The sequence below is a fragment of the Erpetoichthys calabaricus genome, chromosome 12, assembly GCF_900747795.2.
Source record: "Erpetoichthys calabaricus chromosome 12, fErpCal1.3, whole genome shotgun sequence".
Classification (NCBI taxonomy): domain Eukaryota; kingdom Metazoa; phylum Chordata; class Cladistia; order Polypteriformes; family Polypteridae; genus Erpetoichthys; species Erpetoichthys calabaricus.
This window is the reverse complement of record NC_041405.2, coordinates 139070886-139089634: the sequence shown is the minus strand read 5'-3', so window position 1 is coordinate 139089634 and position 18749 is coordinate 139070886. Positions and strand designations below refer to the sequence as shown.

The following is an 18749-nucleotide window of genomic DNA, read 5'->3' as shown; positions in this document are numbered from 1 at the left end:
GGATAAAGATTTTCCTCAGCTGCCCTCCCATTAATGTCGTCACTGTTTAGTTTGTGTTGTATGGATATGCACTGCAGCAGCACAAGTCTGGGGATCCTTGGGTGTACCCCATTTTATTTAATAATTAGTAAAATCTACACTTGTATTTTACCTGAGAATTGCTCATGGAGTTCTGCACTCAGTGAAGAGCACTATACAAAAGTAAGCATCAGTGATGTGGACCAAGTCAGCTGGCTTTAACAACAGACCAGCTTCAAACAATTTCAGCTTAATATGAATACAGCCAATACTTTGAATTACAGTATAACATTAATCATAATAAATAAATATCATTTTTTATTTCATAATATAAAAATATATATTTGTGATTACAGGTTAGTAAGATTAATTTCTTTTTCCAGTATCAGTTATAGCTAATGACTCTGCCTTTTTATCAGTACATAGACGCCAAGGAAGTCCATGGAGCACATCCGCTATGGTCTGTTCTCTCAACTTGCTGTCCACAAGTTTATAAGTGTGCCTACTGGTCACATCTCCCTGGTCTATGAAGGACATTTTTGAAAAAACAACAAAGTCACCACACACAACCAAGCCGTGACGTTGGCAAAGTTCTGTAGCTTCCAGTGTACTGTCTAGAGCAAAAATTTCAGTAAGTAACTCTATGGGATACCTGCAGTTTTTACTGCTGTAGGCTTGGCTATAGAGACGCAGAAGTTCTCGGTGGCAACAGCCAAGGTGGCGATGAATGGCACAGGATTGTAGATAAGGCAACTTTCGCACAAGACGGAAAAAACGAACAAAGTTTCTCTCTTGGAAGGCCCGGTTTATGGAAAATGCCAACTGAACGGGAGCAGCATGTCTCACCCCTTCAGGAAGCTGCAAAGCATAACTGAGGGCCTTGGCCGAGCCTGGTGGTAAGAATAAAAAGAAAATAAAAGTTGAAAAGATACAGGAACAAAGACACACAAAATAAGTATCACATGAAGAAAAGATGACTGATCAAAAACAACTACTTAGAGGTCTGTGTGTAAAAGACCAGCCATCCCAGTTACACAGTAAGTGAGATTATTATACAATTTAATGTACAAGTAGCTAAATAAAGGGATTCAGTGTAGTAATATTTTTTTTATTTCCATATGAAATGGCAGTGCATCACCTGACCCATAGACTCATTCACTATATCTGCCCAAAAAGTATACAAAAATGATACCACCTTAAAGAAGTGCCCACCCAACTGTTTTTAGCCCAAATTAATTAATGGATAGACGGAATACAATGCCTAACCAGCAATCTGGGTGTGGATACCTCTGTAAGGTAATATATTTTATTAGGAATTGCAGTGAAGTGGTGTGTGTTTTTTTTGTACAAGGGTGGTTTAAAATCCCTCAGTGACACATTTTCTTTTGTATTCTAAACATTTAAATAAATAATCCACTGCAAAATAAACACACAATGTCACTGAAAAAGAGCCTGCTACTCACACCTCTGCTAACCTGATAATCGGCTGCTGATTAAAACAAACAAAAAAAAGAACAGGAAACAATTACAGATGCAGAATTTTAACAAGCAAGCTCACTGAAAGGCAAAAAACCTGTGATGAATAAAAGCTGTGCTACTCAAAATCTGTATTTTTTTAGCTAAATAAACACAATTGGTGGGTTTGACATTTCAGACTGACAGCTGGGAACAAGCTATTTGATCAATAGTGCAGATTTGTTTTTGCATGAGAAACTCAACAGGTAGCAGGGCAGTGGAGTTAACTTGGACACAATTACTGAATTAAAAATGTACCATAGTTGTACTATAATGTGTTGAAATTTCACTTTGTAATGGATGACACACTTGGGCTGGCTTCCCTGCCAGGATTAGACAAGGATCCCTACCCAGCCAGAGGCCAGTGCAATGTGGTTTGGGGCGCAGTGGCACCCCCTTGTGGTAACAATTGTTATACAGTAATCCCTCGCTATATCGCGCTTCGCCTTTCGCGGCTTCACTCCATCGCGGATTTTATATGTAAGCATATTTAAATATATATCGCGGATTTTTCGCTGCTTCGCGGGTTTCTGCGGACAATGGGTCTTTTAATTTCTGGTATATGCTTCCTCAGTTGGTTTGCCCAGTTGATTTCATACAAGGGACGCTATTGGCAGATGGCTGAGAAGCTACCCAGCTTACTTTTCTCTTGCGCTGACTTTCTCTGATCCTGACGTATGGGGATTGAGCAGGGGGGCTGTTCGCACACCTAGACGATACGGACGCTCGTCTAAAAATGCTGAAAGATTATCTTCACGTTGCTATGTTTTGTGCAGCTGCTTCCTGAAACGACATGCTGCACAATGCTTCGCATACTTAAAAGCTCGAAGGGCACGTATTGATTTTTGGTTGAAAAACAAACTCTGTCTCTCTCTCTCTCTTTGTCTGCTCCTGACGGAGGGGGTGTGAGCTGCCGCCTTCAACAGCTTTGTGCCGTGGTGCTTCGCATACTTAAAAGCCGTTAAACAGCCCTATTGATTTGTTTGCTTTTCTCTATCTCTGTGACATGATCTGCTCCTGACAGGCACTCCTTTGAAGAGGAAGATATGTTTGCATTCTTTTAATTGTGAGACGGAACTGTGATCTCTTACTTGTCATGGAGCACAGTTTAAGCTTTTGAAAAAGAGACAAATGTTTGTTTGCAGTGTTTGAATAACGTTCCTGTCTCTCTACAACCTCCTGTGTTTCTGCGCAAATCTGTGACCCAAGCATGACAATATAAAAATAACCATATAAACATATGGTTTCTACTTCGCGGATTTTCTTATTTCGCGGGTGGCTCTGGAACGCAACCCCCGCGATGGAGGAGGGATTACTGTAGTTTGAAAGGATTCCCTGGCCTTCTGCCAGAGGGTGCCACTGAGCCCAAACCACAGACAATGTTTCCTGGCCCAAATAAACAATTCTTATTCCTCACCAACACTCTTTAGTGAGTACAGCCAAAAACACACAAGTGTAACACTAAGATTCTTTTGGTCTTCCACCTTCCAGATGAGTGGCGCCTGCTGCCTCTGGACTCCGACTTCCCCAGGTGAGGTGGAGAGGATCCTTTAATCTCAGACCCAGGAGCACTTCGAGTGCCAGGACATGGAAACACATCCAGGACAGGCGGAAGTCCAACAAGGCCGCTGAGATTGTAAACCCCTGCAGAACCCTCTGCTTTAATCAACATAGTAATTATATTAGTCTCTTTACAAATAGAGGATTTGGGATTGGTGGTAGCATAAGCTGAAGAGTTAGAGTCAATGGTTTTATGTACTGACTCCACAACCCTGCCAGGCAGAAGCTGGGAAAACACCATTATTCTGTGCACTCTCAAGAACAGCATAGGTCATAGGTGGTCTGCGGCATCAGGAAAATTTTAAATAAATAATCGCACCCCACAAAAGTTGAGTCCCCAATTTTATGCGCTTTGCTCCAGGGACGGATGGGGGTGTCTGACTGATTGCAAAAGCACATGCAAATGTATGGCTAGCCGTTTTAACATTTAATTCCTTGACATCTGCTTTAAAAATGTTGATATGATGAGTTTTAAATTTGATGTCAGCACTGAGAAATTTGATATCAGGCTTATAAAATTTGATATCAAGCTTTTGAAATTTGATACGACAGCTTAAATGCGAATATATATGCATTTTAAACCCTCACATTATATTTTGTCATTACGTTAATGAAATTTGATATCAGGCTTATAAACTTTGATATTGCTCTTTTGAAATGTGATATCAAGTTTTTAAAAATGGATATCAACGTGGTGATATTTGATGTCAAGCTTTTAAATTTGATAGAGATTTTGAAATTTGATATTACGCTGTTAAAATTTGATATCGAAATTTTAAAAACTGGATATCAAATTTCAAAAGCGTGATATCAAATTTTATAAGCCTGATATTAAATTTCATAAAAAGGAAAATGGATTAAATTTTAAAATGGCCTGCCATAAAATATAAGGATTTAAGCTCTCTTTTTGAAATTAAGTTTCAAAAGCGCGATATAAAATTTCAAAAGCTTGTTATCAAACAAACCATATCAGCATTGTAACTGCTGATATCAAGGAAAACGGATTAAATGTTAATATGGTCTGCCATACAAATGCAAGCGTCAGACAGGTGTCTCATCATTGCCTTGGAGGGAGCGGTGCGTTCACACCTGCGCCCCATTAGAGTGGCTGGTTATAAAAGGAGCCTGGAAAAACAGATCAGAGAATGAATGAAAGAAAAGATGAAGGAAGGAATGGAGGTTAAAAGAGAAACGAGAGAAAGCACTGGGAGAGGACAGGACAGAGAGCTCAGGTGAAGTGAAATAAGGCAGGTGGTTGGGATTGACCCTTAGGGCTGAGGAAGGGGAGCTGATCACCAGGGAGTAGGAGTTGCCCGACATGCAGTGACTCCCCCTTGCTATACAAGTGTCCTCGTTTGCCCAGCTCATTTTCGTTTCATGACTATCAATGAACTGGGTTCAAGAGGTTTCCCAGTCGCAATTTGGAGTGTGGAGCCAACTTATTCCATTACACCATCACATCACACCAATGCAGACATCAAATCCCAAGACACCAAGATCACACACAGGAGAAATCCTGCAAACACATCAGCACATATCAGTTTACTGGATCTCATCAGGTTAAATGAGAAATTCTACAAGACCTACCAAGATTGTAAAGAAGAGCAAGAGACTGGAATTCAGGCTCATTCGGATGGGTGCCAAGCTTATAACTTCCTAAAAGCCAGTTGAAGCACTCCTGGACATGGGTATCATTAATTTGGGGCTCAAAATGTTGGACCGGTTCTTCACACAGCTTGTAGGAGGTATATATGAGAAAGCGCAGGGAAAGCTCCAAGATAGCCACACATGGTTTGCCACCCATTCTCTGGATTGTCATGTCCTGCCGTACACTGCGAAGACGGTCAAATACAAAATCGTATACCTGTGAAGGAGAAACGGGGAGCATCAGAAAAAAGACAACATACAGGTTGGGGAAGAGATGTTTAATAGGATGTATCACTGCAAAGATTTATGGGAAAAACACATGATCATATACTGTAGGTTGCACACACACACATTGCCATATTCACTCTGTACATATCTTGAATAAGTATTTTTAACAGCACTTTACTGTTTTTATCAGTCTTATTCTATAAAAGATGCCTGCAGTACAGCAGGGCCTTCTGTGAAATACCAGGAGCAAAAGTCCCTGCAAGAAGCCAGTATGAGCTACATAGGAGGCAGCAGGCAGACTCCCTACAATGGGGCAGATTAAGGGAAGCAAGAGTACACCGTGCCAGTCTTACTCTCCTTTTCACCATCACATTTTAAAGGGTTCAGAAGGTACAAGAAGTGAAACAAATATATTTAAAATAAAACAGTAACGCTCCGTCCTCCACTGGTGTCCGAAAGGAGAATCCAAAAAGAAAAAAAATAAAGAAGATGCCAAGGATATTTACAAGAGAAGGCGACACTCATGCCAAAGTGGCGGAAAAACGAAATAGGGGTGAGAAGCAAAGATGAAAAGATTAAAAAGATTCCCAGTGTCACCAATCACTAATCATCCAACTAGTAACATATTAATATTGGAGCCAGATGACTTATTGATCCACAGGTTATAAAAAGAATTTTGAACATTACAGTAGAGAGACTCTGGGGATTCTGAGCCAGTGTTGACTTGGCCACAATAATGCCTATGGACTGTTTCTTGTAAACAGATGGATCAGGGAGATCCAGGAAGACAAAGACATATGGTGAGAAAACAACATCAGTAGAGAAGATCAAACAAGGAGAGACAAGGGCAGTATGAAAATAAATAACAAAAATGCCAGGGATATTTAAAAAACTGAAGTGGCAGTAGGGGGTCAGTCATCAATCCCATAGCACATGAGATCCTCAGGTTTGTTCCTGGCGCTGCAGGTTTTTGTTTCAACCCAATTTCTTACCAAGTTTTGTTAACAATAACTAATTACCTAATTTTATGACTTGTTAGTGTTTTCATTCCGCCATGCCAGATAATTCTTGGTAGATCCAGGCAAATGACTAAACTTTCCGACACATATTAAAGTAACATCATTGCGACCAGACATCATCATCAAAGAGGTCAGCAGACCAGGCATCATCATTAGCAAAGAGGTCAGCCTTTTTTAGCCCCCTGTCCCACTGTAGTTTACAGACTTTGCCAGAGCTGTATTGGATTTTTATCATTAAATCCCCTCCACCTCTTTATGTTTCCCAGCACATTATTCTAACCATTGTAAAATCTGCCCTGTTCTACACCATTTCCCTGGAGAGTATGCTGTTTTAATATATTTGGTAATCCATGGCTTACTAACTGGCAGTTCTGAACTGGATGTGCATTTGTGTATGCATGCGTGGGGGCCCTATGACGTTGTTTTGTACAGTGTGCTCAGTGCTTCTGGAATACCGGTCTCATGCTACCCCAAGTTTGGATAGTAGGTTTGAAAATGACATAAAAAACCATTAAACAAAAATACATACATGACCAGCTATGTCAAGCATTTTTAGAAATTAACACAGACAACACAATTTGCTAACCTCTGTCCAAGGTGCATCCATTTCAGACAAGGCGATATCATCTATCAGAAAGCGGACTGTCTTCATTAAGACATCAGCAGGTCGTAGCACATCAGCACAGGAGAGGACCTTCCCTGCTGCAGGTCTTGAATACTCTTTCACGGTGCGGTTAGGGTCAGCGATAGGGAGTTTGTGTTTTTCAGTGCCCACTAGAATCTCAAAGCGATGCAATCTCTTTTGCCGCTGACGCTCGCAGCGTTCACTCTCTGGGCACATCTCAATGCAGCATCCTGTGACCACCAGGCTGGCCTTATCCAGGTTTGCTGCTATACTGCATTTGTCACTTAAAAAGAAAGTTAGAAAAAAATACGTCATAGGAAAAAGCTATAGTGCCTATAATATACACTGATACATCCGTACAAATTTTTCAGCATTCTAAATTCAAAAAATCTATTAAATCTTATTTATTTCTTTCTAAACATAGACATTGAGAAGTCAAGCAAACTGACACCTTTTATTGGCTAACTAAAAAGATTGCAATATGCAGGCTTTCGAGGCAACTCAGGCCCCTTCTTTAGGCAAGATGTAATACAGAAACTGGAGCTTGCTGTGTTTATATAGACACTAGCACAAATAACAACACTGGAAAACCTTTAAGTGAGACATCTTAGATTTAAAAAATTAACAGACCACTCCAAACTGAGATTAATTCAGCAAGAGAGGAGAACAATGTATAATCAAGATATCTGGATAAGATAACCGTCCAACAAAGTCTTTTGAAGTTTCTGATGAGTTTTTCCATACAATGTGGGTCTGTAGTCAGGTTGCCTGAGACAGTCCAAGAGATGCAAACAATCCTCATATCCGGCCATAAAACTCTTGTCTCTATTCAAACCATGTTGTAATAGGTTACATTTTAGCATGAGTTTAACTTTCCATTCTTTTCTCTCTTGCTGTGTTCTGAAGTTGCCCATAAGCTCTGTGACTTTAAAGTCCCTCTCACAGTGTGCATGAAGTGAGCTGATATAGGAACATCTGTGTTGCCATGCTTGATGTGGAACCTGTGGAAATTCATTCTCTGGCGGAGTGTTTGTCCAGTTTCTCCCATATAGAGTGCAGTGTCAGGACATTTCATGCTTAGAATTAAGTAGACCACATTAGATGACCTGCAGGAATATGATCCCTTTATGTGATGTACACATGTAAACATACACATTGTAAAGCTGGCCTCTGTATCAGTGGCATCCAAGTGCAGTCCTAGGGGTCCCTCATGGCTTTAGGTATTTTTTCCCCACCAGTTTTACAGACAGTGAACCATTTTTACCTTAAATTCATTCTAATGTTAAATTAGTTAGTCTTTTTCTTTTTATTCTGCATCTATTATAAAAAAAAATCTTGGAAGGAGAAGAGATGTGATTTTCTCGGAGAGACACATCCCATGAGACAAACAAACAGAAATTATTACTTGATGAAATAACGGAACAGCAAAAGGAGATTGAATATACTGTTCGGATTTAAACTTTAAGTCAGAGACTTGTAGATCGTCTAATTCGTGTTGCCATCAGAGGAAAAAAAAAAAAGTAGCGTTTCTTCCCAATGAAGAGGTGTATCCGCGAGAATTAAAAGATTCCAAAAACGTTGGTGCGGTACACATGCAGAGCAGGTTAGAGATAATGGAAGTACCAAAATTCGAAAGTCTCAAAAAAAAGGATAGTAAAGATAATTTCTGTTTGTTTGTGCTAATGCTATTACTCAGTGAAATAACAGAATAGTGAAAAGAGATTGAATATATTGTTTGGATTTAAACTTTAAGTCGGAGACTTGTACATTGTCTAATTCGTGTTGCCAGCAAGAATTAAAAGATTCCAAAAACATTGGCACGGTATGAAGTCCCGTGAGATGTGCCATTAGATTCTCTCAAGTCACACCCTACTTACAACCATTTTCAAACAAGACCACAGTCAACTAACCTCAGTCGTGTGAATGCTTTTGGCAGACACACTTCCTGCGCTCCCAGCTCTTATAAATGTTATCAGGACAATCATTTTATACGTTCTAGATGACACTTCAACGTCTAAGCGAAGAAGAAAGAGCATGGACAAACATTCGAAAAAGTCTTTTATTTATTACAGAGAAAGAAATGATATTCACTCACAAGCAGTTATCCGTTGCGCTGTCACGATGGAAGTCCAAACACGGAATCAAAATTTAATGCGATCTTGAAGAAAAGTTAATTCCAAATATTGTTTTTACTAAAGTTTTAGAGTAAAAGTGAAAATAATGCATATGTAACAATTCCCATTAAAATAACAATCTCTTTAAATTGTATATCCGGTTAACCAAACCCAAGGGTGGGCGAGCAAAGTGAGCAGGAGGCAGAGCCCCTAGTTTTAAAAAAAGTTCAGTAGTGTGAGGTTTACATAATTACTTCTGAAATATTATATGCCCATCCTCATTTAAATTTTTTTCTTAAAGAAAAACAGACATACAGTGCTTTGATAGTGACCGTTTTTTAGACAATCACTGCTTGAATTGTTGTGAATGGAGAACCTGACATATACTAGTACCAAGTCATTTTAATTTTTTTAGAAACCAAACCAAAAGCTTAGAGAGCCATTTGTTTCAGTGAAGTGAGCCAAAATGAGATCACCATAAAAACTCTCAAAGCAAACTGCAGCCATAAGTAAAATAAAAAAACTGCAAAATGGTGAAATAACTGTATAAATTATGAGACTATACTGTGCCTTCCTTTGAAAGACTCAGCACACTGCCTCTTATACTATATAGCTAAGAAGAACTGGGACCACTACATCTTCAAAACGTTTAAGGGACTTGGGAGCAACTTATTAAGAACTAGCAGACCCTTTGAAATACTATCTAGTCATCCATTTGCTAAATCCACTTAGTCAGATGTGGGATTGCAGCACATGCCAACTGCATCGGGCACAAGGCTGGAGCCAGCTGTGGGCAGCCGTCATAGGGCACACTCGGCATGTAATCACACCGGGCCAGCACATGAGGAGCTCAATTTGGCCCGCCTGAATAGAAACAAACATCGGCATTGCTAACAGAAGCATTTTCAGATGTGCCAGAGCACTGTTTGCAATTACTGCTATGATTATTTTATTTCTGGTGTGGAAGATCAGCGCAGACACAGACAGACACACAGACCCCAAATGTCCAAAAACACACATGTTTAATTATATTCACTGTAATATACAGCACCTCACAATGCTCAAATCAGCTACAGTATATCGCTCACAGTCCCTTCTTCTCCTCTCTTCTCACAAGTCCGCTGTTGCCTCTACTCCTCCACTCGCAAGCTCTGTCTTCTTCCACCCGACTGCAGCTCGACTGATGGAGTGAGGCGACCCCATTTATAATGCTCCGGATGTGCTCCAGGTGCTTCGCAATGATCTTCCGGCAGCACTTCCGAGTGTGGTGGAAGTGCTGCAATTCAGGGCTCCACAATCTTCTGGGCGCCCCCTGGCTGTGGCCATGAGCCCCAACAGGGTTGAGCTTTAAAACTCTGATCCCGTGGCCCCAAAGAAGACCAGGGTGGCTTCCCTCTCATGGTCCCAGGGAGCTATTGTCCTTCTCCTGGTCCTTTCAGGCGTCCGGGTTTGGCTGGATCCCCAGTCGTCCGCCACACTAGAAATATTTTTAGTACCAATCAATGTACTTTACAGTAAGGTTTTCTTACTGTAGCTACAAATAACCTAATAACGATTTCTCAATGTCATATTTTTTTTACCTGTGGTTGGCTGGCGCCATGCCCGGGGTTTCTTTCCTGCCTTGCGCCCTGTGTTCGCTGGGATTGGCTCCAGCAGACCCCCGTGACCCTGTAGTTAGGATATAGCGGGTTGAATAATGGATGGATGGATATTTTTTTACTTTTATGTTATTACATACTATTTTATGCCAGTTTTTTTATATATGAATTGATTATGTTATTGATCTGTTATATAATGCAGGAAATGTTTCAGGTAATATTCTAAGTAAAACTGCTAGAGCTTAAATCCAATGATGACATGCCAAGAGATGGGTCACAGTTTTGTTTTTTTTACCTTTTTTTTGGAAAAGTGCAATATTTTCCTTAAATTAAAGAGCAGAGTACCAATTATATGTATGAAATTTAAATCACACATTACTCTGTTTAGACAGAAGAATAATAATTTAAAATCTCAAACATTCTGGCACAGCACCATCTCCAATAGCTAAACAAACCATCTTAATTCTCTGCATACGCGTCACTCCAACAGATTTAATTTAAACTTTCCCACTTGAAGTTACCTAACATTGGGTGTAAATAAGGCTCAGGAGGCTGCCTTTAATACAAGGGGGAAAAGTTAAGGAAAGCACATCATCCATAATATGTGGATTGCTCCTCTGAAGCGAAGTAATTCTTCTTCTTATTATTAAATTGTTTAAACATCAAAATATGTAAATATGTTTTGCACATATTATTAATGAAATTGTACTTATTTTTGTATTTATTTTGCGATCAATGTAAAAACAATTTGGTTTAGAAATATGTTTTTAAGTTCAAATGTATTGTATGGAACATTCTCGACCATAATTTTCTCCATGAGTAACAAAAAAACTACCTGAACTCGGCAGGTGTGAAGAAGCATTGTCACATCTCTATATAATACACTACCGTGGCTGTCTGTTTGTCCAGGATTTTATATCACCTGTAGCTCGCAAACTGTTTGACCTATTGGCCTGAATTTTGGTACACATATATTACGTGACATCTACTGTCCGCTTTCGGGGTGATGATTGACCTCCACGGTTATTCCTCTTCTTATTTTTATTTTATTGTACAATCAACTCTCGGCAGCAGCCAGCAGGGTGGCTGTGTGGCGCATGTGTACGGGTGCCATTCTCATCCCTGCCACCTTCGCAGTCACTTCCCCTACCTCTTCATATCTTAAATCATTCTGGAGGCAGATTGAAGATGTAAGTGAAACACAAACACTGACTTAATCAGTTTTAACGTGAAAAGATGCTGACAAAAGAAAAGAAGAGAAGCAGTGGGCCGCTAGGATGAAGTAAAGATTAGCTGCTCAGGAAGCAGCAAGTGCATCAACCTCTGGGCAAACGAATGATAAACGTACAGAGAAAGAGGAGGAATACTAGGAATGCTCAAGTCAAGTGTATGTGCAGCGCACCGTTACTGGTGACATAATAAGTCACCTTCGGCTGCTATCTTACAAGTCCATTTTGCTCATAACTGAATAAAACCCAATTTGTAAAAACTGATTTCTTAAGGAGTTTTGACTCCAAGTCCCTGCATGTCCACATACTGGCAGTTTTCTTCTACTACGCTGAAGAATTCTAGAAGTCCTTTGCTTTGGTAAAAGAAAATCAAACACCAAGGTCAAAGCAATTCTCCTGGTAACCTTATTCAGAAGGCTGCTGTAACCAGACGTTAGGGACTGTCATTTTATCAGTATTAGGGTTAACAAAACCATAAAGTCTGATATTTAAGGTAATATGTGCATTATTATTTATTCATAACTCACCACTGTTGTACGTTTCACTCATACAGCCCACGAGTTTTGTTTTGTTTGCACAGTTGCACCGTTTGGCACTCAGAGATGATGTTTCAGCATTGATAACATTGTGCCATCTGCACTAGTTATGAGGTCTAAATCATTTCACAAAATGTTGACTGAATGCGTTACACTAATTAAACAGCACCACAATGACAACATCTAAAGCGCAGAGAGTCTCGGCCACCTTAATTACCATATATACCCATCGATGCCGCATTGACCGCTGTACCTGTTAGCGGCGATATATGTATGTGCCCACCATACTGTAACAGTCCAGATCCGCTTGTAAACTCATAGCCATGTATGGAGAGAAGCCGAGTTCTTACGTTTAAATCAGTTATAATCTTATTATTTCTCAACTCATTTTCACAAAATTTGTTTTGTTACACTGACATGTCATGTCTAGCATTTATATGTTTAGCCAGTTTTCCAAATTGCATGGCCTACTGCAAGAAGCAGTGACAGGGCTGAGCATCAGCATATAAATAAATCTAAAAATCTAAAATGTTTAGTTTTCTACAAATGAACATACATATAATAAAGTGACACCTCTTCAACATACAGAAAAATTCAATCTAACACATAGTACACATAATAATGATAATTATTATAATACTAAAACTAGCAGCAGGGCACAAAATACATAAATTAAATGTTGCATAAACTAATATTTTTGAGTCATCAAAATAAATGGAAAAAATAAATAATCTAATACAAAGGTAACAACATATAGTACAGTACAATGAGAATTCTCTGCTGCGCACAGGCCCTGTGCAGCTGTGATTTCAAACAACTTTTATAAAATGAAAGATTTATTAATTTATTTCTTTACTGTGTGACCTATCACTAGCATTGTGTTATTATTATTATTATTATTATTATTATTATTTAGTTTTTAGTTTGCCTGATATTTGATGTGATTTCTCTCTCCATGCTGTACATGACCTGTCTTAGTTTATTATGTACTGCTAGTTATTCCTATAGGATGGAAAACTAAACCTAAAATCAAATTTCATGAAACAGTGTCAAGTAACTAGTCCACAGCTTGTAGAGGACATGCTTTATGTCCTGGAAATAAATACAAATGCAGCATGTACCTAAGCATTGAAATATCACAGTGTCATAAAAAGTCTGTTCACAAATTCAAAATTTTATGTTTTTTTCATGTCCTGTGGTGGGCTGGTGCTCTGCCTGGGATTTGTTCCTGGCTTGCACCCAGGACCCCCATGATCCTAGTGGTTTGGATAATGGATGTTCTTTTATTGGAAACTCGAGTATTAGGTCAGTGTGACAGTGACTCACCTTCAAAAATAAAGGTATGAGCTGTCACTGCACCTACAGGGGGTATAGGGTCTGTACCACTGGCATGGCTGAGATGTGTGTTCCCTTTAAATAGCATACAGCTTTTTTATTTTTATGGTTACAAATAGTGTGTATATACCAGGGTACAGCTGCCATGCCCCTTGGCTGCTCAGACCCACCAACAACTTGTACCTCTTTTTTTCCCTCTGACAGTAAGTAGAAGGTGAAAGGAGAACAGGCTGGTGAAGGGTCCGAGTCAGTCCGAGTCTTTGTTTACTACACACTAGTAGTAATGAGGGGCATCTTCACTGTTTAGCTTGCATTGAAGTGGCAAGTCAGGAGATGTGGACCTGCAGCCCACTCTCAGATACCGTAAAAGGAACACAAATACAGCACACTGCTTGGAAGAGCGTTGAAAGCCATATTGGAATACAGTTAATATCCAGAATGCCTTGTATTTGCAAAGCACTGATCAAACTCTCATCAAGTGACTGTTGTGTTCTAAATACTTGAATCATTAAATAAAATATCTTAAGTTGCTACTAATATTATTATTTTTGAATTACATAAAAATTACCAATATGACTGCGGATTCCAAACTTTGAGCAAGTGATTTAAATAGAACCCCATCAGTCTCATAAGTATTAATGCCCTTGATACAATACACTTTGCACATATTAATGTACTAGGTGGCTCTGCCCCCTGCTCGCTTCGCTTGCCAACCCCCGGGCGGGTGCTACACACTAGCCACTTTGCAGTTCAGCCACTCACGTATGGAACTGCAGATGCACAATTTAAACAGATTACAGATTATTTTCCTGGGAATTGTTACATATGCATAATAGAACTATTTAACATTACAGAGAGTAATTAACCATAGTAAAAAATAGTAAAACATAATAATTTGAAAGTAAATTATGTTTCATGTTGCGTTCGACTTTTTCATTGTGTTATATGTTTCCATTCTGTTTGGCTTTGAAATTAACACGCAAATATTTCTTAAACTTACACTTTTACTGTAAAACCTCAGTAAAAACTATTTTTTGAATTAATTTTTTGTCAATATCACATTGAATTTTGATTGTGTTTGGACTTTCATCGTGACAACTCAACGTATAACTGCCCTGGAGAGAATTTCGTTTCTTTATTGAGTGTTTGTCTCTGTGATTTGTTAATTGTTTTTGCAAAATCTGTTCTAACAAGAAATGGTTAACGTTTTAATACAAATGGCATATCAAGATCTCCTTTGGTGTCTAATGTTACCCCCTGAAGATGTACTACATCACCTTTCTTGGATACGTCCTTCTTTTAACAGTAATTCAGGCAGTGAAAGATCAGACAGTGTTAACAGTTGTAGATGTTCTGTAGGATATTGTAAGTTGATGTTTTCATCTTCCACACCATCACCGTCAACTGTTTCAACAGTGTCTGTTGATATGCATTTAACCAATTTGCCATGTAACTGATCGACATTTTTCGCGTTAATTCATTTGACTTCATTGTTTCTTGGTGCTAGGATTGTCCGTGTACTCAGTTCTTCTGTTGATATCCCTTCAAGATGAAATTCATCAATAAGATTTGGACATAATACGTCTTGATTATTATCAATCTTTAATTTAATATTATTTATTGTATCAGTATACTGCTGCTGGATAATGTGAATTTCCCATTGGGATTAATAAAGTATCTATCTATCTATCTATCTTCTTTAACTGGGAACTTAAAGTGAGGAAAACGTAAAAATGTATAACAGCTGAGAGAGCAGGAACTGTCAGTCAAAAGCATTCATATGAATGAGATGTGAGAGGACTGTGTGCATGTTTGAATATGGTTGAGAAAGTCTTGTCTCGTCACTGAATTTTTTGGATAGATAGAATTGAAATGCACTATATAATAGATAGATAGATAGATGGATAGATTGATAATTACTTTGTCCCCAGGCAGAAACATTTAAGTAAATACAGTATGATAACCATAAAACAGAGCACACAACTGTATCAGGACTTGAAAATAAAATATTTATGTCCACACAACAATGAACCTTTACTAAATATGTCGGCATAACTATAGTAACACAAATCAAAACATCAATATAGTGCCGTGTTTGCCACTTCAGTCTGACAGAGCTAACTAGGTAATACTGGAAACAGAAAATACAAGCTAGTAATAAAGTTAAAAAACACACAGAAAAGTGACCTTTTCCTGTCTTGTTTGCATGTTCCTCTTTTGCTTGCACTTGTAGGTTGTCCCGTTTTGGGGGCATTCTGTCAAAGTCACAGGTGAAACAGACACAACCTCATATGGCTTTACATTGTGAGGCCGACCGCTCCAATATGACGGGTCTAGTGACGAGTCAGGCTGAAGCGAATTTGAGTGTGTATCAATGATTTCGACCATAGACATAGAATTACTAGACGCCGCATGACCAGTAGCATCATACGTCAACGTCGCCGCCATATTGTGAGTGTCACAGCTGTGGAGTGAAGTAATGAATAATGTGCTGCTTGGGATTGTACAAACAGCTGTACGCCCCAAACCAGATCCCGGGGGATTACATTTCATAGGTAAGGCTGAACAACTGTTTTAGTTATATTTGGCCATTAGAAAATCCTGTAATCTTAGCACTCAAGGTCGCCTTACAATAAAATTAAACATTAGTAAAGTTAAAGCAAGAGAATGATAAATCAAAAAGCAATAATTAGCAAACAAACAAAGACAACTGGCAGTAACAGTGCAAAATTCACAATTGGTATGCCCGTTTGAAAAGATAAGTTTTGAGGGTCGCTTTAAAATGTATTGTTGAATCGAGCTGACGTATATGAGAAGGAAGAGAATTCCCGAATTGAGGAGCACTATGAGAGGCGCTCGAGCTCCCATAGAACAGAATTTGATGTGCGGTACTGAAAGTTGAGCCGCAGATGAGGATCTGGGAGAGCGCGAGGAGTGCAAGTCTGTAGGAGCTCAGTGAGGTTGTGGAGAGCTTTAAATGTTAAGAGCAGTATTTTGTATTGTATTCTGTAGTTAACAGGGAGCCAGTGAAGTTGAGAGAGAATAGGTGTAATATGTTCAGTGGATTAGAACAGTAGGTTATTATCCTGGCAACAGAATTTTGAAGAAGTTGTAAGCGATGGATACGGTTTTGTAGGATGACAGATAGAATAGCATTAGAGTAATCTATACGTGAGGTGACTCGGGCATTAAACAATACTTCAGTACTGTGTTACGTAAGAACAGGACGTCTAGAAATGTTTCGGAGGTGGAAGAAGGCAGTCCGAGAAATGTTACTTATATGGGAGGAATTATTTAATAATAATTATTATTATTATTTAATAATTGTCATTATTAGTGTATTAATGGATATAAATAATTGCTTGTAAACGATTCGCCAAAATCTTTTAGTATGTAAACGATACTGTTTTAAACGTTATTGTTTTTTCATCAGAAAACCCGGATTCTACGTCTACCTGTATTAATTGAAATGGCAGTTTTGCCACTCACAATAGGGCGGACGCGCTGACGTATCGTGTCGACTGGGCAACACAGTGGATGCGGCGTCCATTTATTTACAGTATGTCTATGGTCCCGACGATACGCGGCAAATTAAAACAAAACCGTCCGCGGCCTACGTGCTTTGACATGTGGCCTTTTGCGTGAGTCTTGATTGGCTAAAAAAATATAGAGCAAGCAAAAAACCTGCTAATCCTGACCGATCAAATATTACGTAGTTATAAAAGGTATAAATGCCGATACATATGCTACATGCACTTGCGTAAATGAAGCTAGCAGATGGCTGATGTTCTCACCTATCGCAGTAACTGAGAATTCCTAAGAATTCGTTACCCAGCTACTTGTGAAGCCGTGAGCTAATCTTTTATGGACGACAGGCAGAGACTCCGAATGACAGTGCGCTTCATGGCGAGTATGAATCCTTTCAGTGTAGCTAAAACCTGAAGGTGTCAAATATATAAACCACGTCTCTAAATAAAATACAATAAAAACAACTCACCGCTTTCTGTTTGTGTGTTTCCTACTCATGTTTTGATTCTACGAGTGTCCACTTCCTTTTCTTACTTCAGGCTCAGTAGGCTGAAGAACTTCTGGCCTTTTTGCTGCCATCTAGCGGACTTCACATGTAACTGCACCTATGTACAGTTCACAAAAGATTCTTGGAGAATGGGCTACCGACTTAACCTTGGTGGTGATGGGTTTGGAAAAGGGGGTGGACGGGTACCATTCATCCAGAGTTTTCTGCTGGGCCAGATCGAGCATTTTGATGCTCTGGGCAAAGTGGTAAATGGTTACTGCTAGTATTATAATTTTACCTAATATTTTGTTTGTATTGGGGTTGTTGAGGTGAGTCAGTGTTGTTGCCTGCCTTCTGCACAATGCTGTTAGGACAGGCTCTATCCCATACAATCTTGAACTGGGATTAGTGGGTTTGTGAAAGTTAAAACGTTCATCACACCGCCTGCTTGCCGTTATCAGACAGCAGTAATTATTCAAGGCTCACCGGAGGCTCAACTGATCTCAGCTGGCAGATTTATCCAAATGGGCTTCCAATCCTAAAGCAGCCCTCCTCTTTGCTTTGATTGTTTCACAAATATATAGTAACATGGGTGTTTTCAACACTTGACTATTACCTTATACCTTTACAGATGTACAAAGTCAGAATTTCAGCCGAACAGCCACAGCTATAAGGCTGGATGTCAGCCTGTCACACTGTGTTGTGACCTCTAAGTCCTAATAAACCTGCAAGTCTGAGCAAATGGCAATCTCACCTGCATCATGTACTCTAAAATTTACTTTACAGTCACTCTACGTATAAAGACAAAGTATAGCAATTTAAAAGCAATGTGGTATTTATTAAAGTACTGTATAACAAAGTAAATTAGGTAGCAAAGTCTATGTATATCTTTATGTATCTATATATTGTCATGCACATGCATTGGACGATCCCGATCGAGGTGCTGTTGCTTGTATTCTCTTTTCTCCCCACAGCACCTAGAAGCTACTCAAGGAGGGCACTTAGCCCCGTCACTTTCAGTTCCTCAGCAGTAAGAACCAAGGCTGCCTGGAAGGAGGCTGGACGGACTCCTGACAAACAGACCCAGAAACCTATGGCTTAAGCCAACTCTCTTTGTTTAGTTAAGTCTGAGGATGAGAAGCCTAGACACCAAGAGGCAATGTTTTTTAAGACTTTTGTTAAACAGAACAACCTAACTTTTATTTTATGAGACCTGTCATTTCTGCACCCGGCCACTAATATTTTTTATATATAATGTATAATCTTGCACACTGAATGTAGTCTTAGAAAGCTTACTAAACATCAGCAAT

At 39.2% G+C, this 18749-nt stretch overlaps 1 protein-coding gene across 1 annotated transcript; it reads right to left on the bottom strand.

Annotated features, from left to right (window-relative positions):
- Positions 1 to 313: 313 nt before the first annotated feature.
- sac3d1 (SAC3 domain containing 1) lies at positions 314 to 17716 on the bottom strand. The gene is made up of 4 exons (XM_028816391.2): positions 17422 to 17716; positions 6574 to 6895; positions 4681 to 4957; positions 314 to 908 (listed from the first exon to the last, which is right to left on the bottom strand). Exons 1-4 carry the CDS (start codon positions 17448 to 17450, stop codon positions 385 to 387), a joined length of 1152 nt encoding a protein of 383 aa, XP_028672224.1. The 5' UTR covers positions 17451 to 17716; the 3' UTR covers positions 314 to 384.
- Positions 17717 to 18749: the final 1033 nt, after the last annotated feature.

Excerpts from the sequence above, each read along its gene's own strand:
- sac3d1 (XM_028816391.2), bottom strand. The coding sequence starts at position 17,450 with ATGAGTAGGAAACACACAAACAGAAAGCG. Across the intron at positions 6,896-17,421 it reads AAACACACAAACAGAAAGCG|TGACAAATGCAGTATAGCAG; the intron begins GTGAGTTGTTTT and ends TTTCTTTTTAAG. Across the intron at positions 4,958-6,573 it reads TGGATGCACCTTGGACAGAG|GTATACGATTTTGTATTTGA; the intron begins GTTAGCAAATTG and ends TCTCCTTCACAG.